The following is a 23,219-nucleotide window of genomic DNA, read 5'->3' as shown; positions in this document are numbered from 1 at the left end:
CCCATGGCAGGGGTGGAATGAGATGGTCTTCAAGGTCTCTTCCAGTCCAAATCACTCTGAGATTCTCTGGTATGCTTTCATAGGCTGTGGTAGCAGGCAGCTGAGCACAGGGTTCTGAGCTAACAGCAATCACTAATACTGTGTACAAGATTCCCCCAACCTGCCCATCCAAGCTGCTGCAGGAGTGCTGAACTCACCCCAGACCCACCCTGGCCTGTTTCCCTGTGAGCAGGAGTAGCTTTCCTGCCATGCTCCCTCAGCCAGAGGAACCAGCGGGCCAGTGCCAGTTTTTTTATTAAAAGCTGCTTACCTAGTTACTAACACAGGGCTTTGAAAGAGCGAGCTCCAGAGGTTAATTGTGGCAGTGACAGCATGAGTGGGTGATGGTCCGACTCCCTTGTTCCCAGCGCAAAAGCCTGGGCCTTTCCTTTTCATTCCTGTCCCTTGTTTCTGCCTGTGCTGAATGACCTTCTTGTATTTCTCTGTTCTGTTCCAATCCCCCTGTTTGATAGCACTTCTGTGTTTTTGTTTTTTTTTTTTTAAACTTCCCCTCGCTCCATTTTGACCACATGCCTTGGCAACCTGTGTCTGACTGCGGCAGCAATAGTGTGAATGCACTGTGGGCCAGGACAGAGCCCTGCTCCCTTCCCACTCCTCTGAAAGCAACAGGACTAGGGCAGAGAGCAGGGCTGCCTCCAGCCTCAGCCCTTTACAGCACTTCTAAGCTGTTTAGCAAGGGTGAGAGGTGTCCACTGTTAATTTGCTTTCAAATGCTGACACTTGAGCTTCCTTCATTCCCAAGGGAAGGCAGCACGCCCTCGCCTTTACTGCCTGGAAGACAAGAAGGAAATATTGGACGAAGGCACTTGGTTGAGGCACAGCAAGCTCGAGACATGAGGAACCCTGAGATGAGACCCTGCAGAGCTGGGAGCAGTGAGCAGGGTGAATGATCAGCATCTCTGAAGTGTCTGGTCCTGAGCAGCTCATGAATCCCAATACTAAGGGAGCTAAAAATCCCCAGTGAGTCCGTGGTTGCTTTGGAAAGTGTTAGCCTGGACTCATGCTGATCCTGATAAATCAGGGAGCCTGCTGGGCAGTGCCAACTGCCAGCTCCCAGGCTCTCCCCTCCTTCCTTATGCACCACCATGGGCACACACACCTTATGTCGAACTCCTGGCCCTGGGGCAGGCTCTCCCCAGAGATGGGTTTCCCAGTAGTATGTGACCCTGATCCACAAGGGACTCTCCCTTTCCCCACCCGCCTCCCAAATCCCACTCCCGCCCTCTATTCCCTGGTTTGTAGTGTTGCCCACGAGGCAGACGGTGCCACAGTGGTGGGGTCTGGGAGAATGTCTCTTCCCACCATGCCTTCCCAGCACCCTCCCAGTGTCTTGGAGAAAGGGGGCTTGTAGCTCCTCCTTGAGCTCCAGTGTCCATCAGGGGCTTGGCTGGCTGGCTTAAGTCTGCTTCTTTTCCCATTCCTGCAGAGAAAGATAAAATAAAAGCAGGGGATGAGGAGACATTGCTGGAGAAGGAAACACAGAGCCCTTCAAAGTCATGTCTCCCTGCTGGGGGCTGTGTGGGTTTTTTTTCCTGTGCTGGGGTTGCTGCTGCTGCCCCGGGCATTTTTGAAGCAATGCTTTCCCAGTGCTCACCCAGCCCTGCACCTCCCAAATTTCCCTGCAATCCGGGCCCATGCCAGCAGTGAGTGTGCTGTACTGAGTCAGCCTGCCTGCAGGGGACCCTGGCAGCTTTGAGGCAGGGAGCACTCCCAGTCGCCAAAGCAATGGGGATGGGACAAAGACTGAGAATTCCGGTGGGGCCAGGGAGGAGAGGGAGAGTAAAGCAGGACCTTGGCCTTCCGCAGCACGTTTCCCTTGTTGGCAGGGATGATGGAGGGACTTCTCTTCCTCAGCTCAGCTGCACAGTTAACAGGGACCAAGTGCTCAGGGGGGCTCCCGTTTGGCTTGTTTGTAGCTTCCTGTTGAAAGGAGGGAGTTCAAGAAGGAGAAGGGTTTAGGAGACCCAGAAAGCAAGGACAACCAGATAAAAAAAAAGCACAGACTGTCATGAGGTCAAAACTGCTGTGGCCAAACCTTATTGACACACTTCTGTCCACAATGGGACAAAGCCACAGGGATATCCCCTCTTCCCCAAATGCTGCTCCCCTGACACGCTGTTGCTGGTGGAAGTTGGAGCCGTGACAGAGAGGGAAAAAGGGATGCATACCCCATTCTCAGCCTTGGTGGTCACAGCCAGCCCGAGGGCCGGCCCTCCTGCCAGCGACTGCTTCAGCTGCTCCTTTACTTCAGTCAGCTTGAGCTCCAGGTCGACGCGGCGCTCCTCCTTCTGCCGGCACTGCTCCTCCAGTGTGGCCACTCGCTGCTCCAGCTCCTGCAGCTTTGTCCCTGCTGGCACAACGCACGCAGCTCAGTGCCTTGGCCTGGGGATGAGGCTACGGGGATGGAGAATCCACCCATCCTCCTGGATGGGGACACTAGATGGGGCTGCCAGCCCAGCAGTGTGCTGCAGCCAGCCCGGCTCACAGCCACATAGTCACCGCCAGCCCAGTGTGCCCGTGCCACCCCAGCTCTGCCCCTCCCCGCTCTGCCCGAGCCCCTTCGAGCAGCCGCAGTGCTCGGGCGGCACCAACCTACCCGCGCTGCCCTTCATGGCTTCCCGCAGCTCTCGCTTCTCTTTCCGCAGCAACATCAGCTCGCTGCGGATCGATGCCTTCTCCTTCTCCAGTTTCTCCTTCTCTGTCAGGAATCGCCGGGCATCCTCCTCAGCCCGGTTCTTCCCATACCTGTACTGGTTGGCACCTGCACGCACAAGGGGAGCCCATAGTGAGGGCTGTGACCCCGAATGCACCAGTGCCATCCACAGTCCAGCTGAGCTGGCACGGCAAAACCCATCACCAGTGTGCTGGGGTCAGCTGGCCCCAACTTGGCTGCAGACCCCCCTGGGAAACAGCCCCCTCCCACACCGGCCAGGCCCTCCCGGGAGGTTTGTGGCCGAGGACTCCACTCACTCGAGGCGTGCCTCTTCACTTTCACTTGCGGGTCCACCCGCCGAGACTTCTCGCTGCAGGAGGAGGCGTGGCGCTTCACCTGGGCTCCCGCTGGCCGCCCTGGCTCCTCCTCGGCCTGTGTGGGGACAGGAGGGAGAGCGTGCTGAAAGACCCATGGGGCCATCACAGCCTGGCCGAGGCTCCCTAGGACACTTTCAGCAGTGGGAGAGGGAGAGACATGAAGTCATGCTCACCTGAACCTTCTCATACGGGACGTCATCATACACCACACGGGAGGAGTCTGGCTGGTGATCCTGGGAGGAGCTGGCCCACCTGCAGAAGGAGAGATGGGGTCTTCCTTTCCAGGATGTCCTTGCCAGCCCTTCAGGTAGCCCTTCTATCTCAGAGGGATTCCTGCATTGCTCTCCCAGCTTAATTCATGAGCACTCTACCCTACCCTACCCATCCCATCCCAAGTCCTTCATCAGCTTTGATGAAAGACTTTCTGCTTTCCATCCTGCCCAAGGGGAAACCATCCAAGGGAAACAACCCCTGGGACATTGGCTGTCCCCAAGATGACAGCACAAACCACATTCCAGCCTGTCCTCTTTCTAGGGAGCCCATAGGGCTAAGGATCGCTATCCCCAGCCCAACACTCAGCCCCAGGCACAGCAGGAGGACAGCCTTACAGGTAGGAGTGCCTCACAGCTGTCACTATGTTGGCAATCGTCTCCACATCCACGTAGTCATAGTGTAAGGCCTCTGGTGCTGTCTTGGAGCCTGTCTCCACCAAGAGAAGACCCAGCCAGCGACCCAGGTCTTCGGAGCAGCTTGCCTGCAAGAGAGAGAAAGGGTTGGGGTGCATCCCCAGCTCCCAGACTCTTGTCCTCGCTCCTGTCTCCTGACAAAAAGCCTTGCTGTGCACGAGTCAGCCTCCACACGCAAAGCGTATGTGCAAGACTTGGGAGGGTTCAAGAGAAAGCCCACAGGCATATGCAGGAATCCCAAACCCCCAGCCAGCCCCTGCAACCTGCCTGCTTCAGCCCTGCCAGTCTCCTCCCTGCTCTAGCCTGCAAGTACCTGCGTGGCTGCTCTGAGCTCACCTAAATGATACCCTGAGACTCTTTAACATACAGGACGGGGGAAAACAAGGCAGTGCTTACATGGGAGTGTTGATCATCAGAAGGGATGCTCCCCCAGCTTGGCACTCCCCTCCTCACAGGCCTGGCACACCCTGCCCATCCCGCTGTCACTCACCTCCAGCGCTGTCACCTCCTGCCCGTTGCGCAGGATGCGGAAGGCGAAGGGATGTTTGGGGCCCAGCCCAGGGACCACCTCGCAGCCCCGCAGCACGATGGCGTTCACGTGGGTCCGTAGGTCGGTGCGGTCCTTGTGGAAGTAGAGGGTGTTGCCCTTGAGGCGACACCAGCGCTCCTTCCAGCACTGGTTAACCAGGACACTGAGGTAGCCTGAGAGTGGCAGGGGGAGGGAAGGGTATCAGGGCCTGCTCGGCTGGACCTCAGGCAGGCTTTAATGAGACATAGCTGCCCAGAGATTACAGCATGGCTCCCTTCTCATTCAGTCCTTCTGTGCCTCAGTTTCCCCACAGAGAACCAGCTGGGACACCCTGAGCCCAGGTGAGGTGCCAGCTCGGTACCACACAGTCCCACAAGCCTGCTCTCTGGGACATGGGTGACCACTCACCCCTTCCCCACTCACCACAGGAATTTGCACAGCAGGACTGGGTAGCATTTCACAGCCTGTGGTACTGTCACAGCCCTCTAGCAGACTGGTGACTTGTTCCTACCCCACTACCCCCTAACCCCCTACAGCCATGTGGGGGAGAAGGATGTCACTCCCCACTGCTCCCACTCCCACCTGACCCGAGCCCCATCTTTGTCCCTGGCCCACACGAACCACAGCAGGGGATGTCCTCCTCAGTGGAGGAGGTCTGTGTGTCCTCAGCAGAAGGCTTCTTCTTGGAGAAGCTGATGATCCTGGTGATCTTTTTCCCTGCTGCTCGGCTCATCGAGCCCTTCAGGTCAGCCAAGCCGCTCTTTTTGCCTTTCCCTGGAAGGAAAGGACAGGGTAGCTGTGTGCCCCTGGTGCATGTCCTGGCCTCCCCCCTCACTGGAGAGGGTGCTCCCAGCTGTGGTGCCCCCGGCTGGGGTGGGGGCTGTACCGTGCTCGCTGTGCTCCCTGCGGGCTGCCGGGGAGCTGGTGTCACCCATGGCCGCGCTGTCCGAGTCCGAGGTGTGCTTCTCCTGAGACAGCCGCTGTGGGGGAAATGGAGCAGAACCCTGTCAGCCATGCCCCCTGTGCAGACCCCAGCAATGGTCACTGTTAGCCTTTCGCCCCCCTGCACAGGGCTGAGATATCACCAAGCCCCCTTCTCGCCCCCCTTCCCCAGCACGGGAAGCCCCACAGAGTTGCTGTGAGAATGGGAAGTGCTCCTTGTGCAGCCCCAGGAGTTTGGGGCTCCCCCAGCCCTGTGTTCCCCAGGCTTGGCTGCAGCAGCCCCGTGCAACATCTTGGTAGGGCCCTTAGAAACCATCACCTTATCCAGGTCCATCTTGCATGGCATCACTGGGGAGGTGGGGGCTTCCATCCCGCCTGCTGTGGGGCTGCTGGCTTCCTTTATCACCTGCAGAGACAGCTCCAGCAGTCATTGAAAATGGACCCGAGGGCCAGGGCTGCCCTCCCTGGCTCAACTTCTTCACTGCCAGAGCCAGGCTGAACTGTGGGGTTAGATCCTGATCTCCACCGTACAGGGCAGAGAGCCCTGCTCAGGGCACAAGCCTGGCTTGCCTGTGGGATTGCACACACTTTGGCCCCTTCAAAACTGCAACCAGTTTTGTGGATTTTGTCAGGGATTTTGGAAATGTCAGAGGTGAGAGACTTGGGTCCCAAACCGGAGTCATTCTGCCAGCACAGGACACTTATAGAGCCCCTTGTTTTACAGGCAGACACAGAGTGGCTTGTCCCTGCTGTGTAAAATAACCCTGTTCTCTCACATTTGGGGTAACAGCTGGATTTGTGGCGTGCTCAGAGGCTCCTTTCCCACCCGCGGCCCCCTCCCCGCAGCCCCCGCTTCCCGCCCCTGAACAAAGGCAGGAAAGGGCCACAGGGAAGAGGAGGGGGAGAGCAAACATCCCCACCCGCGGGGGCTATCAGTGCTGGAGACGCCCAGGCCCTGGGAAGCAGCCGGTCAGCCCCTCCAGCCGATAAGACACAGGAGCAAAGCCCCCTTCCCATTCCAGGGGGTAAGACCTTTCCCAGGGAAACCCCCTCCCCACTTCAGCCAGGGAGGATGCCAAGGGGAGTCAGTGGCCCCTGGGGAGAAGCAGGGGGCAGCCGTGGTACCTTCAGCCACTCCTCAGCCTGCTCCTTGCTCTGCACAGCCAGCACCAGCGCCTCGGCCCCCGGCAGCGAGAACCGCAACTCGTGCTTCTTGCGCCGCCCGTCCTTGGGGACGTAAATGACATTGCAGGTGCCCAGGGGCACCTCCACATGTGGCTGCCGGTCCTTGGAGCTTTTGTAGCACTAGGGGAAGCAAAGAGAACTGCTTAGCTCAGAACAGGGCTCAGCTAAAACCTGTCTGTCTGGCTGTCATGCCGGGGGTCCCTCCTGGTCCCTCACAGGTGGCACAGATGAAGGTGGCTCAGGCTATGCAACAGCCTCAGTGGTGGAGGACTGCAGGGTGCCCTCCCACTCCATGGTGTCCCAAAACTGTGAGCCCTCCAAGGGAAGTGAGGGCAGCCTGCTGCCCGTGCTGCAGGGCAGTGGCAGCCTTGGGGAAGGGTCTTGGCTTGGAAAGTGCTATTTTTCTTCAGCCCAACCACTGTCATAACCCACCAAGGGGGTTTCTGTCCCCCACCAGCTCAAGCTCACCAGCAGTTTGCTGTCCCGTATGATGGTGAGTTGCTTGGCCCACTGTCCGAAGCGCTTCTTGCGCAACAGGAAAGCACAAATCCTGCAATCCTTCACCAGGTTCATGGAGGCTTCCTCTGATGGCCACTGGTGTGTCAGCTGCTGGCTCTTCCCCTCCTCCTCCTCCTCATCATACGACTCGTAAGAGCTGCTCATGGCATCCGAGTCATTGTCTGGAAGGAAACAGGGGAGTCACCCCAAAAGGCACTCTGGGACCCACCTGCCAGGCACAGGCACTGCCAGGGCACTGCCAGCACACTGCCAGGGCTCCCTGCATTCGGTGGACTCCAGCACAGAGCCTGGGCTGGGTGCTAGGATAGATGGATTCCATGTCAACTTCTGGAAACAGCAGCGTTTGGCCCCAGACATCTCCATTTCCCCTTGAATCTTGGCAGGATGCTCGTGGGCCAAGCGCCAGTCCCAGGTGCGTCTACCCAGACCCCTTGGCTGGCTTATTTTTTTCAGAGGCTCAGACTTTGAAAGCCTGGATTAAACTTCTACCTGCAATGGAGGCTGACGTGGGCCTTCTGCCCCACATGTCCCACACAGGGCACGGAGGAACTGAGCTGTCCTTCCCCAACCCTCCTCTGCCATGGCCGAGGCTCCTCACACAGGGCACAAGAGCTGCACAGGCAGGGACATCCCTCCCAGTGCTGGTGACAGACACAGCACCGATTGCATCAGCACGAGGGCTCTGGCCTGTGTGACGAACAGCACTTCACACTCCTTGCTTTTTGCCCAGCAGTCTCTAACATGTGAGTGACTCTTCAGCCTCAACCCCACCAGTGCTCAAGCCCCACCTCAGGGCTGGATTTGTCAAAGCTCTCCCCTCCCTGTCAAGGGCACCCAGATACCTACAGGAATTTTTTTGCTCCCCATTTATCCTGGTGACGGGGTAGTTGCTGTCTGCATCCTCGTAATAGCCATCCTCGATGGAGTTGGGGGGGCTGGAGCTGTCTGCAGAGGAAGCAGAGGGAGCTGGGGCTGTTACACTGGTTTCCCATCATCGATGCTCCAAGCAGTGAGCCTGTGAGCTGGGGCAGAGCCAAGCACACCCTCCCAGGTCATCTCAGTCCCCTGTGGGTCTGACGTCTCCCCACCACCCCATTCCCAGTGGAGCTGAAGCAAAAAATTCCTTGCAATAACAGTGCAGTGGGATAGGAAAGGAGTGGGACGGGAAGGGAGTGGGACAGGAGCAATGCTGGTGGGAGCAGCGACTATTCCTTCCCCAAGATGAGCTGTCAAGCCCACTAAGGACTGCCTGGTTTTCCAGGGAGGCAGCCAGGTGTGGGGATGCAGTAGGCAGCTTGTGGGGCTTCCCCTACCCTCCTGCTGCCTCAGCACGGAGCAGAACTTACTGCGGGAGGTGATGTACTCAGGGGCCTTGCCAGGGCCCAGGGGAAGGGCTTCCTCGTAGTAATCCTCAGGTGGGGGAGTGGTGGGCAGTGGTGGAGCAGGATCCACAGGAACCTACAGCAGAAACACCACCAATATTATCTAGGCAGTGGAGAGGGTCATGAATCCCAGCCCTGGCCACCACCACGTCCCCATGCAGGTGCAGAGCAGACCTTGCAGGTGGGCACTCAGGGACTTACAGTTTTTGCTGTCTGGCTCCTTGACAGCTCCAAGCCAACACCATCGCTGGCATCCCCCTCCTCCTCCTGCATGTCCTGGAGGTCCTGCAGGTTACAGTCTGCCCAGGGTAAATGGAGAGGGTGAAGGGAGCAGGAAAACAGAGCTGGCCTCCCCAGCCGTGCCCTCCAGGGATCCCCAAGGCAATCACTCATGGCCTTTCACTGGGAAGGTGCTGGGAGATGGGCATCACTGGTAAACACAGCTGGTGCATGGGTTCCCTGTGGTCAGCCCCTAGACAGCTAGATGGGAGTAGGAGCAAGAGCCTGGGATGATGATGCCCACCCTGGATACAAGGATGCAGCTTTCACTCTTCTTTCCTGGGGGGAAGGGACTTCGAGAGGAACCCCAGGACCAGCACTACATCCACCCACCATGACCCCCCAGGGCATCAATCCAGGTCAGCCACACATACCAAACTCCTCAAAGAGAGACTCCACGAAGCTGGTGCCATTGCTCAGGGATGCTGTGTTGACATACATGTAGTCCACATCCTTCCCTGGAAACAAGGGGGATGCTCTGAGCCCGGGGCAGGCAGGGTGGCCAGGGCAAGCACTGGCACCCTCCTCCCCACAAACACCAGCCCAAGGACACAGGCCACGGGCACTCCTCCAGTGCAGGCACCCAGGGAGTGGAGGAGCCCCCAGGGATGCTGCTGCCCCTGCAGGAGAACAGGAAGGGGGGAAGGCTGTGAAGCCCCAGGTGCACAGTCCTCCTGGCCTTCCCGAGGAAACCCCTGTGCTCAGCAGAAGCTGTGGCAGGAAGAGCTCTGCAGGGCGGTGTTTCTGCAGGGAGCAACCCCCCCTGCAGCCACGGCAGGGCTGATGCCAGGCCCCGCTCCTGGGGCACGGAGGAGCTGGGAAGTGAAAGCAGGGAGCAAAGTGCCCTGAGGGTGCTGAGCAGGCGCTGGGCTCATCCCCCCTTAAGAAAATTTTCCCTGCCCTGCTGGAGTTGTGGTCAGGACCTGCCCCTGGGAACAGCCACTGGGCACCACAGCACAGGGACACAGACCTGTAGATGGCTGTAACTTCTGCAGGATGGTGGAGACAGCCAGCTTCTGCTCCTGCGTGGTGGCACTCAGGTACTCATGGTCCAGCAGCTTGAGCAAGATGCTGAGCTCTGGCAGCAGCTGGTCCAGCACTGGGGAGAGCAGGAAAAAGCCCATCAACAAAGGGATATCAGGGTGCTGGCATTAAGACAAGGCGGAAGTATGACCAGGATGAGGGTTTTTCCCAGTTAAGTGCACACATGCTCTTTCCATGCACAAGCTCTTCCACCTGCACGCAGAGTCCAGGATGCAGTCTGTGAATGGAAATACCAGCTCCACAGGCTACTGGACCTCTGTCAAAGGGCTTAGCACACATTTTTTTCCATGCAGATAAAACTACACCCCTGTCTTCCTCACCAGGTATCGTTGCTGCTGGTGCCCCTTCGCTGGGAGGTCACAGAGGGAAAGGAAGGAAAGCAAAGCCAGGTGCCATCTCCAGAGCCAACTGGCAGTGCCACCCAGAGATGTTCTCCCCCATCTGCTGGGGGATGTTCGTATTCCCCTGCTGTGCTCAAACCATCAGTTTTTACAAAGCAAAACACACTGCAGCTCGGGATACCCATGTGTCAAGGCTCCCAAAAACACTTGGATGTTTCAATGTCAGAGCAGGGTACAAAAAAAATTCATCACTGAAGGCAAAATTTACAGTGATGGCAGCAGCTGACCAACAGCTTTGGGAAAATATGTTGGCCAAGGATGGGAAGGATTTGACAAGGCAAGCTCTGGACTCCAAATCACTCCTGAGCTCCCACACCCTCATTTCTGCACGTGCATCAACATCCTCATCCCAGGTCTTTTCCTGTACCTTATCTCCTCCAAGCAGGATAAGACAAAACTGAGCTGGATCCAAAGCCAAGCCTCTGTTCTACCCAGGACCACACACCCATACAGCTCCACTGGCCTCCAGGGCAGCTCCAGCAGGATCCAGCACCTGAGATGGCCTGAATTGGGGAGGCCAAGCCCAGGGACACGAGCAAACCTGGAGCTCTGGAGGCTACTGAGGGCAGAAAAAGGAGCTGCAGTTTCTTCCAGTGCAGGATCCCTTCTTAGCAGCAACTGAAAGTCCTCACAGCACAGCTGAGGTGGCACACAGCTGGATTTGGGTCTCCAGGGACACAAGGAGAGGCCAGGGATCACCACAGAGGCAGCTCGGATGTGCTGACTTATGGGGATGGCTTGCAGGGAGGGGAAAGCATGTGCCCCAGAAGCACAGAGCATTGGGGACACCCTGCCTGGGCTGTACCTGTCCCCACCACTCCCCTCCAGGCTCTGCCAGCAGAGATGGGCAGCAGAGAGGGCTGGCATGGGGTATATTCCCCAGGGGAAGGGAAGGATGCTGTGTTGCTGATGGGATTCCCCATACTCATGTAAGGAGTATGGAGCGAGTCTGGCATTGCTGCCCAAAGCAGGGACAGTGAAGTAAAACCAACTAGTGATTCAAAGGGTTTTGGCTGAAGAGGAGCCCAGCATGAATGGGTTGAGGTGGATCAGTGCCCAGCCAAGATGAGCCCCCAGGCAAGGAGACAGTATGTCCAGCCCCAAATTGTCACCTTCCCAGGATGGGAGGCAGGATGTGCCTCACAAGTCTCTTCCTGCCTCCCCAGCTTCTATCTCCACAGACCTTCTGCTTCCTCCTCCCTCCCCAGTGCCAAGCTAAACAGCAGCCTCAGCCCTTTTGGCCAGAGCAGCCTTGCCAGTGCCCATCTCCCAAGGGCAGGCCAATCCAGGACAGGTAGCCTCCCAAGCTCCAGGAGGAACAAGCAAGCCTGGGGAGCTGTAAGCATCCCCCAGACTGTGGGGAAGGAGAGGGCAACCACGAGAAGTGGGACTCCAGCTCCTTGAGCTGGAATAACATCCCACAGCTGACAGGCAGCCACAAGACCCAGGTCCTGCTGATGCTCTGCTCACTGGCCCTCTCCAGCACACACCTCCCACGGTGGGGACCCACTCTAACTATGTGAGAGCCTTGTGCTTAATGTACAAGGGTGAGGACCCAGCTCCCATGGCCCCTGTGCAGAGGTAGGAAGGGAGGGAAAAGGGGCAGATCTTCCCTGGGAGGTTTGCAGAGTGCTGTACAGGCAGGATGGGAGCAGGCTCCTGCTACACGATGCAGTGGTTGTCTCTAGGCTGGGTGGGACATCCTCCCCTGCAGGGCTTGGAGAGGCAGGGGACCAGTAAGGAAGCAGCTGGGATAAAAAGCAATATATCCCCTGTCCACCCAGCACCTGCAACCATCTAGGGAGTCACCCATCTTCCTGCTGCCCCAGCTCAGCAGGCTCTCACCTGGCCATGAGCTCCCACAGAGGGGATGGGGGCCATGCACACTCCCTACCTTGGCTTCACACAGCACACTGAAGCCCAGCAGGGATGATCACCAGCATCTCCATTCCCACTGCACACAAAAGCCCAGGCAGGGATGTTCACCATCATTCCCATCCCCTTCCACATGTAGGACATCTGCCATCACGGCCACCAGCTCTTGTGTCAGGGCTCTGGGCCAGCCGGGGCCAGAAGGGCAGGCGGGTTTCTATTAATAGTCTCAAAGCAGGCTGTGAGGGGGGTGAGGAGACCCCACAGCACACAGGAGCCAAGGGTGCCCGATAAGCCAGGCCTGTGGCCCGGCATGGCAGGGGGGTGAGCTCACCAGCACCGCCCGAGCGCCGCGCTGAGCCGGGCACACGCGGCATGGCAGGCATGGAGCGAGCTCTGAAGGCGCCTTTGTTTCCCCCCAGCTGAGCTGTCCCCTCCGTCTCCCTTGTTAAACATCCTCCAAAATACAAGGGGGAGGGAGGGGGCAGTCAAAGAGGCCTGTGATCCCAGGAGGGCACACAGCCTGCTGAGCCGAGCCTCTGCCTGGGGGAGCGGAGGGAGGGAAGGAATTAATTTCCTATGCTCTTTAGGCTTCCACTCTAAAGAAGGTCAAGGGGGTGCCTGCAGGAAGCAAGGGGAGATTGCTCCAGGGGTGCAGCAGTGGATGATGTGACTAACTCAAGCCTGGCAAGCAAGGACCAGAACATCATTCCTGCAATAGCTGGTGGGAGTGAGCACAGCCCCTGCACAAATGGCATCTGAGCCCACGCCACAGCGGGCAGGGGACCTGGATCCTGAGCTGAGAGTGGGCGCTGGTGTCAGTGCACAACTCTGGCCTTGGGGGCTCTGAGCTCGGGGACAGAGGCGGCAGCGGGACATCAAAGGGCTCCTGGAGGAGGAGGCGGTCGGATACCAGATCAGCCACAGGCGCTGAGCAGGTGACACGGCCGAAAAGGGACCTCGTGTCCCCCGCCCTCTGAGCCTGGGGACACCTCCTGCCCCATGCCTGCCTCTGGTGCTGACAAATGGCTCCCACCTGCTGCTTTCTGCTGGGGTTTCTTTTCCACTGAAATCATGTGGGATCACACCGCTTCTCTGCACTCAGGCTTTGGGCACAGCCATGTCAGGATGTCTCCTGGAGGAGCCTGCCCTCCCAGAAACCCACTCCTCTCCACGTTTGCAGCCTGTCCCACTGCCAGAATGGGGAGATGCCCATGAGATCTCTGAGCCTGGGAAGGCCAGGAGCCATGGCAGCAGATGGCTTTAACATCAGCTAAGAGGGCTGGATGGGCTGGGGGGACCCAGGGCAGCTTTACTGGGAGAGGGTGAGCCAGGGGACCAGCACTAGGACACTGCTGCCATTTAGGACAATGGGACAGTATTTCCTCTGCTGCTAAATCCTGCCCTAGAAGCAGCACCAAGCACAGTGCTGGCAGAGGAGCTGCATCCCGTCCATCATCCCACCACCTCTCTCCACCCTGCACCCAGGCCAGCTCTATTTTTAGACTCCACAAGTGCTCCCCCTCCTCAGGGACCTGTTTTCACAGCACAGAGATAAGGGTTTGGACATAGCCTGCAGCTGCAGAGCCTGTCACCCCCTCCCTGGCCTCTGCTCCATCACAGAAGCAAAAATTAGGTCTTGCTCCAGCAACCTGCAGAGAGGAGGAAGAGGAAGAGGAGGAAGAGTCTCCAGCCAAGCCAAAGCAGGAGTTTCCTGGTGTACAGACTCAGCTTTTGCAGGGGGAGAGATAAGACAATCACATGGAGTTTTCATCCCAAGAAAAGCCAGTCTGCAGCCTGAGAAAACCCCGGGGAGGGGAGATGCTGGAGGAGATGCTGAATCACACCACTGTAATGCAGTGGGAGGTGCACAGGGACCTGCCCCTGGCCAGGCTTCCTCCCACACCAGGTGATGGCTGGGGTTGAGGAGGCCTGGGGGGAAATCGGATGCTGGGAGTAACAGCCATTGTTTGTAGCTAAAATAAAAACCAAGCACAAATAAATCCTTCCTGTTGGCATAGGCAGGGCCCTGGGACGCTCTGCCTGCCTGCACAGGGCTCCTTACAGCTGCCACCGGCAGTAAACAAATGTTTATAGCTCCTGGGATGCCATAAATAGGTGGGGTGTGGGCTGAGGAAGGGTCTGTCCCAGCACCCACTGACGCCCCAGGAAGAGCCCTGCAGGAGGTCCCTGTGGGACAAACAGACCCAGCACTGCCAAAGGAGCTGTTTGTAGCACACAAACCACACTTACCTCTCCAAGGGCTGATGTTGAGTCACCTGCAAGAGACACCCAACGCCAGGACATGCCTCCATGTCTCACTGCCTGCCCCAGCACGGGCATCACCAGGGGGGTGTTGCCCAAAGTGGGTGCTGACAGCCCCCTCCAGCCCCATCGTGCAACTTCCCATCCCTGCAGAGCCAGCTGTCCCCTACTGCTGCTCTCTGAGGAAGCCCATGGCCTCCTGAGCATTTTGCTGAGCTCTCAGGGCACTTCCTGTTCCCATTCCCATTCCCAAGGAGGTTTTCTTTCCAACAAGGAGGAGGCAGGTGCACAGCCAGCAAGGAAGTGCCTTGGTGGGAGCGTCATGGTGCTCCCAGAATTGTTCCTTTGTGCAGGAGACAGGAGGACAGAGCACTGCCTGCACCCTGTCTGTGGCCACTGCTCCTCTGGTGTGTACAGGAGTGCCCTGCCTAGTGGGCAGAAGAGGGGCAGCATTCAGCCCCTGGAGATGGCAGGGCTGAGCAGGGCACCCTCGCCATCCATCTCTGCTTCCCTGCCAGCCATCACCTGCTGGGTGTGGGGCAGACTGGGATGGGCTGGCTGGGGCCAGGAACAGCAGCCTGGAAAGTACCTCCTCCTCCCAGTCTGTGCTGCTATGGAACAACTTGGCCGGAGGGGTTTTAGGGAAAAGCCAACCATTAATGATCACACTTGAGCTCTGGCAACATCCTGTAACAGTGGAAGATTTGCTAAGGGGCCACTCTGTGCTCATGAATCATCTCCTCCCTGGAAACAAGGGCCCCTTGAGTGGGGCGGATGGGGGGAGCGCCTCCGACTCAGCATCCGACAATGTCAGCATGAGCTGAGCACTTGGGACTGGCTCCTGCAAGGCCAGGAGCCCTCCACCCTCCCTGGCTCTCCAACTGCCCCAGCTGGTGCCTCTTCCCACCCCTTGCTGTGATAACTCCCTGGATTCTGACAGCCATCCCTGCTCCCCCAGCAGGTCTCAGCTTGGGTGCCACGCATCCCTGAGCATTGTGGAGCACAAGGCAAGCTCAAATTTTGTTCCCCAAACTCTCGGCACCTCCTTGCTGCCTCCCCACTCCCTTCCCTGCCATGGGTGGGGCACACCCCCCCAGGCTGCAGCAGGTAGAGCAGCAACACACATCTCCTGGGGACCTCGTCATCGTGACCTCACAGTAACTCATACCCTTAGCTGATAACCTTGGAAAATCAGTCTTGGGAGATGAACATGAAACCTGCTTGCTCGAGGGGGCAGAAGGTCTCCTGCCGGCTCTGCCTCCCTGTGCAATTGCATGCTGGATTCTCTTTTTAGACAGAGGAGCCCACAGGGGTTTCAGGGCCCCTCCATCCCACTCTAGTCCTGGGAGAGGGGTGGATGAGCAACCAGAGAGGTTAGACAGCACAAGGGGTGGTCTGGCTGTGCCTCCAGAGCCTCCTTCATTGGTGGCCCCATCTGCTCCAGATGCACTCCTCAGCACTGACAGCAGCTTTGGGGGTATTCCTTTCCCAGCACAGCTCCAGTGGCACCAGTTTAGCTGCTTTCAGCAGTCCCAATGCCTTTGCCAGCAGCAGCTCACCTCCCCAGTATAAATAGCCATGCACAAGCCCTTATCTCATGGCCTCGCTCCAGCCACTTGCTCACCCCAGCAGAGACCAGACGAGCAGCAAGTCCAGCCCAGGCCAAGTGGCAGAGCTGCCCTCTCAGCCAGGCTCTTCCCAAGCCCTTCTGCTTCCCTGGCCCTCTGTGCAGAGGGGTTTCTCAGAGTCCTCACCACCTCCCAAAAGAGGGAGAAGAGCAAGGAGAGCTGTGGCTCTGCCCAGAGCACCCAGCCAGGCACAAGGGAATTGGACACAGAAGCAAGACTTCAAACATCCCCATTTGAGTGCACTTTTTCCTGGAGTAGAGACAGTTTCACACCCTCCAGAGTCTTAAACTAGGAAACAGGAGTCCTGAATAGAGGGAAATGTAATTACAGGCTGACAGAGCTTGCAAAGGGCAAAGATTATCGCCTGCATTCATGCCCCTGCCAGCTCACACACTGCAGGAACCATCACTCACTCTGTGGGGCCCGACAAGCCTCTTCTCTATGTAACTGGATTAATAAAGAGACTGAAAAACAAGGGGATCCTGGCACTTCCCTTCCCACCCAGCCCAGCAGCACACCCCTTGCAGGATGTCCCAAGGGGAGGGTTGTGGACTGCAAGTGGACCCCCGGGATGAGCCCAGGCTCTCCTGGTGATGCCCACACTCAGAGCATGGCTGCGAGAGGAAAATCTCCCCCTCAGCAGCAGCACCTCACCCTGCACACTCCACTTGGCACCCCAGTCCTTGGGCAGTGACTCACCAGCAGAGCCGTGGGACGTCAGAGGGACTGAGGCTCTCTGCATGGAATCGCTGCTGGGAGAAATCCTTGTTGGGCTGCAGGGTATGTCCTTCCTCACAGCTGCTTCACAAATGGTGCAGGTAATAATTAACAGGCTGATTAAATTACCCACAAGCATCTCCTGAAACCCGGGCAGGTAATGATCCCCCAGTGCCCTGTGCTGTAGCAGGACCCCTTCTCCAGGGGCTGTTCCCCCAGCTTGTCAGCCCTTTCTCTGCCTCCTGGAGAAGTCAGTGGCTGTTTGCTTTAGCTCACCAAAAGCAAACTTTATCCCACTGACCCGAAGAGGCTGCAGCTGCCCCCACCCCAGAGGAGGAGTGGGTGGTTTCTGGGTGGCCCCCTTCTTACTGCTGAGCACTGCAAGACGGTGAGCAAATAAAAGCACCAAGGTGAGATATCTTGGAGTGACCCTGCTGCGTCCATAGGCAGGGCATGGGCAGCTTCCTCCCTCTGCCTGCTCTGCCCCAGACCCCTGAGCCCTGGGGGGCTCCTAACCCCAGATACAAGCTGTTTCTAGCCACAGCTCAACATAATCAGCTGTGCAAATTCACATAGACCAGATTCAGTACCTCCAGACTACATTTCAAAACTCGGTGCCAGGCTCAGCAGGCACATGGCAGGACACTCACCCAGCCAGCCTGGGAGCAGACCTCGGAGGCTCCTGGCTGGAAAACACATTTAAATAATGAATGAAAAAGAAAGGTTTGAGATGCCCTTTAAAGGAATAGTCAGGCAGGGGCAAGACCTGCTGAGTAATGTATAAAAAACAAGCTTCAGGCAAAGGAGAGATGTTAGGATTACTCAGAACCCAGAATAAACTGTGTTTTCTCCAACCAAAATTTTGGTGTCGGCCTTTTCCAAACAAACTCCGCAGCGCAAGGAGCAGCAGGTTGGCCTGGGCTCCCCTCCAACACTGGGAGAGGCCCTGGGATGGGTGCCACAACCATTTGCCCACCCCTGTGACCATCCTCCATAGCAGGCAGAGCACTGGGAAGCCTCCCTGGGTCACACCTTCTTGCCTGTGGCTGTCTCGGAGCTGCGGGGACCTGAAGCTCTCACCTCTGTGTAGTCCTTGGTCTCCACCAAACCTGAGCCTCCAGGACAGCTGGAATTACAGCTGGTTGTAGGCATCGTGGTGGGAAACCCTGTGACTCAGCACCCTGGGGCTGATGCTGGCATGTCCTTCCCACTGCCCTGCACCCAGGCAGGTATGGCCATGCCACCACCCAGGGCCAGATCCAGCCCCCATATCTCCAAAATGGGCACCTCAGCCCCTCTGGTGACAACAGAAAGATTTCTGCATCCCAAAAGACACCTCTTTGTGTCCCATACATCCCTCTTCCCCAAAGCCAAGATCCAAAATGCCTCGGATGCAATACCCAACCTGCGGGAGTGAGACACAGGAAGGCCAGCAGGGCTGACACATCTTCCTAGGAGGAAGAGTCATATGAGGAGGTTGTGGCTGGACCCTCAGAAGGAGAGGAGGGTCCAGGACCCTCACCAAGCAGCTTGATGGGCAGGGCAGGTGTGGGATTTGCAGAAAGGAGCTGGTGGATCAATCATCATCTACCTCCACTTTCCCAAATGATTTCAACAGCATTGCACGATATGGACACTTATTTTCAGAGGTGGTGGGAGGAGAAACCATAGACTTCCTGTGGGGGAAATATCTCTGGGGACCTGGGAGGAGGGAGATATAAATCCAGCACTCAGCCCCCAATGTTGGCATCCCTGCCCTGACCTCAATAATGCCCAGGAGTTCTGGAGCTGTGCTGGGCACGAGTCCTCCCTGCATGGCATGGGGATTGGGACCCTCTCAGTGGCCACCTCAGCCCTGTCCCAATGTTCCCAGGCAGGGGCAGGCAGGGCACAGCAGAGGGTGTCACTGTTTGGGGGCCAGGGCCGTGCTGCTCCGGAGGACCCTCAGAGAGCAGGATAAGCGTATTTTCTCAGCCGAGAACAGCCCTTCCGTTTCCTTCCCTTGCCAAGCTCCGCTGGGAGCATCAGGTGCAGCAGCAAGGCCACCATCCGACAGCACTTCCTACCCGCTTAACCCCTGCGGGGCAGGGCTGCAGGGGCAGGAAAGCCGGTTTATCCCGGCGGGAATGCTGACGAGCTTGAGCACAGGGGAAGGTGAGACTGACTGCTCTGGTCGTTGCCGATGGCTCCACCAGTGCTGGGACTGGTTCACCCATACCTGTTTGTAACTCCAGGACACACAGCCAGCTATCAAACCTGTTGCTACATAACTTCTGTTCCTGACTCTGTCCTTCACAATCTTGGATTCCCAAAGTGTTTCCCAAAACTTTGGACCACATAAAATGGGCACTTGAATACAGCGGACAAGGAGCCAAAATGGAGCTGTTCCCCTCTCACAAAGTTGGGTAGGTTTAATGTTCAAAAAACCCCAGAAGAAAGCCAAAGCCATTCTTCAAACTGCTCCTTTCACATCTCCTACTAATTGCCAGTGATCAGAGCATACCAGCGTTGCCCAGAGCTCCCTCTTATCACTTCCAGGATCACATGCACATGAAACCCACTTCAAAAAAAAAAAAAAAGTATTTTGAGCATGGAAACCCCTTGCAGCAAAGCTCTGTTTTTGTTCCAAACTGTTACGAAATGTCAGTGTTTTCCTTTGCCTGCCAAAGAGCCGGCTTTGATGCGATGGGAGGCATATCAGCAGCAGAAAGGGAAGGGGCTGCAGCAGCCATGCCGTGGGGGGAGGCCCAAAGAGGTTATTTTCATCCTTTCCCACTGCAGAGGCTGCAGATCGTCAACCCAGCATCCACACAGGGACCTGAGATCCCCAAATGCCACTGCTTTTAGTGCCTTAGGGTGATGACAGGCTGCTGCTGGCTGCCAGGGTGCCCTCCCTGCTCTCTTCACCTCGTGGGTGCCCTGGCAGGGGTGCCAGCTCCTTGTTTGTGCAGAGCTGGCAGAGACTATGCTGAGCTCTTTGGGAGGTTTCCAACCCAATTGTCCTGCTGCTGCCCTGAAAGAGTGATATTTAATAGATATTTTACAGGATGGAGAGTTATGCCATCAATTTTAAGGTTCCTTATATGCAGGAGATGTGTGTTCCTCAGGAGAGAGCTTTAGCTGTGCCTGACTAGGTAGTAGGGAAGGGTTAAGGGGTTAGGGCATAAGTCTGGGATGCCAGAAACCACTTCAAGCCTCCACTCTGCTGTTATCTTCTGTCCCCAGCAAGTTATTTGGCTACTGAAAACCAGGCACATCTTGGGTCAAACCCTGTGTTCTCTCTCTGTCCTCCTCTGAGAAGGCTTCCCACTGTTTGGAATGAGACAGCTTCTTCAAAACCTTAAACAAAGTTTTCCTGGGCAGGGATAAGGACCTCCTGCCAGCTGCAGGCACATCGGAGCTCAGTTCTGCTCCGTAGCAAAGGGCACGTCAGCCTCGCAGCTCAGCACATTTGCTCCGGAAAACAGCATTTCCAGGTCAAGAGCAAACGCGGGAAAGAGGCAGGTTTTCCAGACAGCCCAGGCAGATAGGACAGTCCCCAGGGCTCCTGGATGGAGGACGCTACTCCCTCAGCAGCCTCCTTCCCCTCTCCAGCAGCTCCTCCGCAGTAGGCGCCCGTGCAGGGCAGGCAGGTCTGTGCCCCTCCAGAGCAGCCAGGCTGGCTTCAGCAGGGATCCAGTACCTCCAGCGAGACCTATTTCCCTGGTTAAACCAAGGCTGCACAAAGGATACTGGAAGAACCAGAGGGGCAAACAACTCCAGCGCTTCCCAGTTCCACTCGCATCAGCATCCCCGGGGCCGCCCTCCCACCCCGCTTTGCCCAGCACTAATGGGAAGGGGCAGCCCGAGGGGGGCTCAGCCCCTTCCCCACGCGCTGCCGGGCTATAAACAGGCGGTGGCCCCGGGCAGCTGAGTTTCCAGCGGAAGGAATGGCTGCAATGCGGAGGAGAGCTCGGCACTTGCCTGGCTCGCTAACAGCTGGCCCGGTCAGTGTTTCTCACCCACTCCGCTCCCCTTCCACCGGCGCGGGGCCGGCGGGATTCCTGCTGCCAGCTTGAGGAGGCAGGTCAGGAATGATCCGGGCTCCCTCCCACCAGTCCTGCAACCTCCCCATTCCTGTGGGCGAGCTGGAGCCAAGTTTATCCCTGACACATCTCCACCGGCTTTGCTGGATTTAGACCCCAGATAAGTTTGGTGCAGGACCTAAATTCTGGTGGCACAAAAGGTCATGGAAGAGGCACTAATGAGGAGAAGCCATGTGTGAGCACAAGCCTGTTAGAGCAAAGGCTCTCGCACAGATTACCTCCCAAATCACACACTGTGAGCTGTGTTCTCCATCAGCACAACCTGAAACAACTCCCCCAACAGCCCACAGCACCATTTCCCCCAGTTAGCCACTGGTGTAGAGCTGAGCCTTGCATTGGGTGCTGCCCAGCCTGCTGGGGAAGGCAGCAGGCTCAGCTGGCACATGGAAAGCACTGAAGAAGTTGGCAGATCATAAAGTCAGGATACACCAACCAGAAGCTGGCAGATCATAAAGTCAGGATACCAGGGCCTGAGCAGAGCTCCAGGTGAAGAAAGGGGCTGCCAGACAGCTGGGAATGGAGCACAGAGCTCCTGCCCACCACCAGACTCACCACCCTTTGTACTAGGGAAGGAAGCCCGGAGAGAACCCTCTGCTTTCCCTCCATGTGTCACAGCCCACCAGAGGGATCCAGTGGCTCTGGATGACGAGCAGGAGGGTCTGGAGGAGGTTTACATTAGCAAAGAGCCATCCAGGTGCCAACAACAATTCATCACAAGCACTCAAAACAAAGCAGGCAGGCGCTGCTGCTGCTACCATACCAGGCACCAGTGAGGGGGATGAAACAGCAGAGAGGCTCTTCCCTGGCAAGGCCAACCTGTGGAGAGGCCAAACCATGCCCAGACATCATGCTTCCACAGTATGCTGGGCATCCTCTGCCACAAGGTCCCAAGATTGATTTTTGGGGTGGACTGTGATGCAAGCGGAGTAACCTCCCATCAGCTTGCACAGCAGGAGAATAGGGAAGCCAAGACCCTCTGCTCTCCCATTAGCGATGTACTCTGGGACCCCGCACTTCTGGCATCACATGTCATTTGACAACACTCCTCCTGCAACAGCACCCTCCTTCAGAGCTGGCAAAGGCACCCAGGCTGGCAGGCAGGGCGAGCTGCAACCACAGGGGAAGGTGGAGGAAGGCTGTCCCTGTCACCAGCCCTGTCCCCTCCCAGGCTGCAGGGCACTGACTCTGCTCTCTGAGCACCATGAGCTGTGTTTCCACAAGTCTCACACTCCTCATAACTGTGTTTCCACTGCGGAAACGCCACCCCATCCTTTTACATCGGGAAGGGGAACTCTTGACCCTTGGGTCTTTCTGGTGCTGACCCACAGCTGCAGACACAGCAGTGCCTGAACTACCCTGGGATTTCAGCGTGGTCCCAGCCTGCAGAGCAAGATTGAGGCCCCTGGCCTCCCTGTTATCGTTTTTGGCTGGTGCTTCTGTAGCACCTCCAAGGACAGGTCAAGGGCCAGGACCCCCGTACTACATCATGTCACCACCTGCTCCTCCTCTGCAGCCTCAGGCCCCTGCTCAGCGGCAGCAAACAGCAAGCCCCCTGAAAGTTTTCCTCCGCTCCCTCCAGGGACCTGCCAGCCCTAGCAGAAAGCCAGGACCTTCTCTACAAAGTTGGCCCAAAGCCCCTGGCAGGTTTATACATATCCCAGATCAAAGCCTAACAGCTACGTGAGCCCAATGCCACAAGCTGCAAGCAGGAATCACACACATGTGGGAACGCAGCCACTTCCCAACAGGGTGGGGATCAGGCCCTCCATGGCTTTATGAGACCACTGGTATCTTCCCCAGATAAGGAAACCCTCTAAATCTGATCAGCTCTATCTCAAAATGTCACCTCCCTTTCTACGACCACAATTTCCCCTAACAAGTGCTTACACCCTATAGACTTCCTTGCAGGCTGATGGCTTTTTACCCATCTGACCAGCAAAGGGAAACTGGCACCAGTTTGTGCCCCAACTGGCTCTGCCGCAAGACTGGTAAGGGGTAGAGGCACCCTGGGAGCAGGGTCCCACATCGAGCCGGTGAGACGCACCCGCTTGGTTGGGATGGGATGCGCGATCCCCAGCCTGGAACTGGGATGGGAAACCCTTCTCTCCTCCGCGCCGTGCTCCCGGGAAAGGGGATGCTCGTCCCTTCCCTTCTCGTCCCGTCCCGTCCCGCCACGTCCCGTCCCCTCTTACCACTGAGCCGGTCCATGGTCCCGGAGCCGCGGGCAGCAACCGGCCGCCCCGGGAGGCGCGGCGGGCGAGTGTCAGGGCAGCAAGCCGCCCGGCGGGGCCGGGGTCTCGGTTCGGAGCGGCCAAATCCTTCGTCGCCCTCCCTCGGTGCAATCGGCAGCGCCGAGCACCGGCACGGCCCGGCACGGCACCGCGGACACAGCCCGGGGGGGTTCCCCCGCCGGAGCACGGGCGGAAGGGTGTCCAGAGACGGGGCCCCTCCGTGTGCAGCCCTGCAGCGCCCACCTCCCACGACCCCCCTTGCGCGGCTGGGGGTGTCCCGGGTCCCCTCATCCCTACATCCCCACCAGGTGCTGCCGCACACCGGGCGTTGATCATCCCCCGCAGCACCCAGAGACCCCCCTGG

General features: G+C 57.7%; 1 protein-coding gene across 1 annotated transcript; it reads right to left on the bottom strand.

The window, feature by feature from the left end:
• Positions 1-288: 288 nt before the first annotated feature.
• Positions 289-22,871, bottom strand: AFAP1L1 (actin filament associated protein 1 like 1). The gene is made up of 19 exons (XM_018073526.2): positions 22,817-22,871; positions 9,583-9,711; positions 8,987-9,070; positions 8,535-8,632; positions 8,298-8,409; positions 7,798-7,896; positions 6,901-7,112; positions 6,373-6,552; positions 5,567-5,653; positions 5,192-5,285; positions 4,927-5,079; positions 4,267-4,478; positions 3,699-3,844; positions 3,264-3,342; positions 3,031-3,145; positions 2,657-2,821; positions 2,229-2,410; positions 1,852-1,980; positions 289-1,480 (listed from the first exon to the last, which is right to left on the bottom strand). The coding sequence occupies exons 1-19, from the start codon at positions 22,830-22,832 to the stop codon at positions 1,457-1,459; spliced, it is 2,316 nt and encodes a 771-aa protein (XP_017929015.1). The 5' UTR covers positions 22,833-22,871; the 3' UTR covers positions 289-1,456.
• Between the last annotated feature and the right edge of the window lie 348 nt (positions 22,872-23,219).

The sequence above is a fragment of the Manacus vitellinus genome, unplaced genomic scaffold (assembly GCF_001715985.3).
Source record: "Manacus vitellinus isolate BGI_N305 unplaced genomic scaffold, ASM171598v3 scaffold_25_pilon, whole genome shotgun sequence".
In the NCBI taxonomy this organism is placed as follows: domain Eukaryota; kingdom Metazoa; phylum Chordata; class Aves; order Passeriformes; family Pipridae; genus Manacus; species Manacus vitellinus.
The sequence above is the reverse complement of the archived record's forward strand: the minus strand, read 5'-3'. Positions and strand labels throughout refer to the sequence as shown.

Excerpts from the sequence above, each read along its gene's own strand:
- AFAP1L1 (XM_018073526.2), bottom strand. Across the intron at positions 7,897-8,297 it reads TGAGTACATCACCTCCCGCA|ACAGCTCCAGCCCCCCCAAC; the intron begins GTAAGTTCTGCT and ends CTTCCTCTGCAG. Across the intron at positions 3,845-4,266 it reads AGGAGGTGACAGCGCTGGAG|GCAAGCTGCTCCGAAGACCT; the intron begins GTGAGTGACAGC and ends TCTCTCTTGCAG.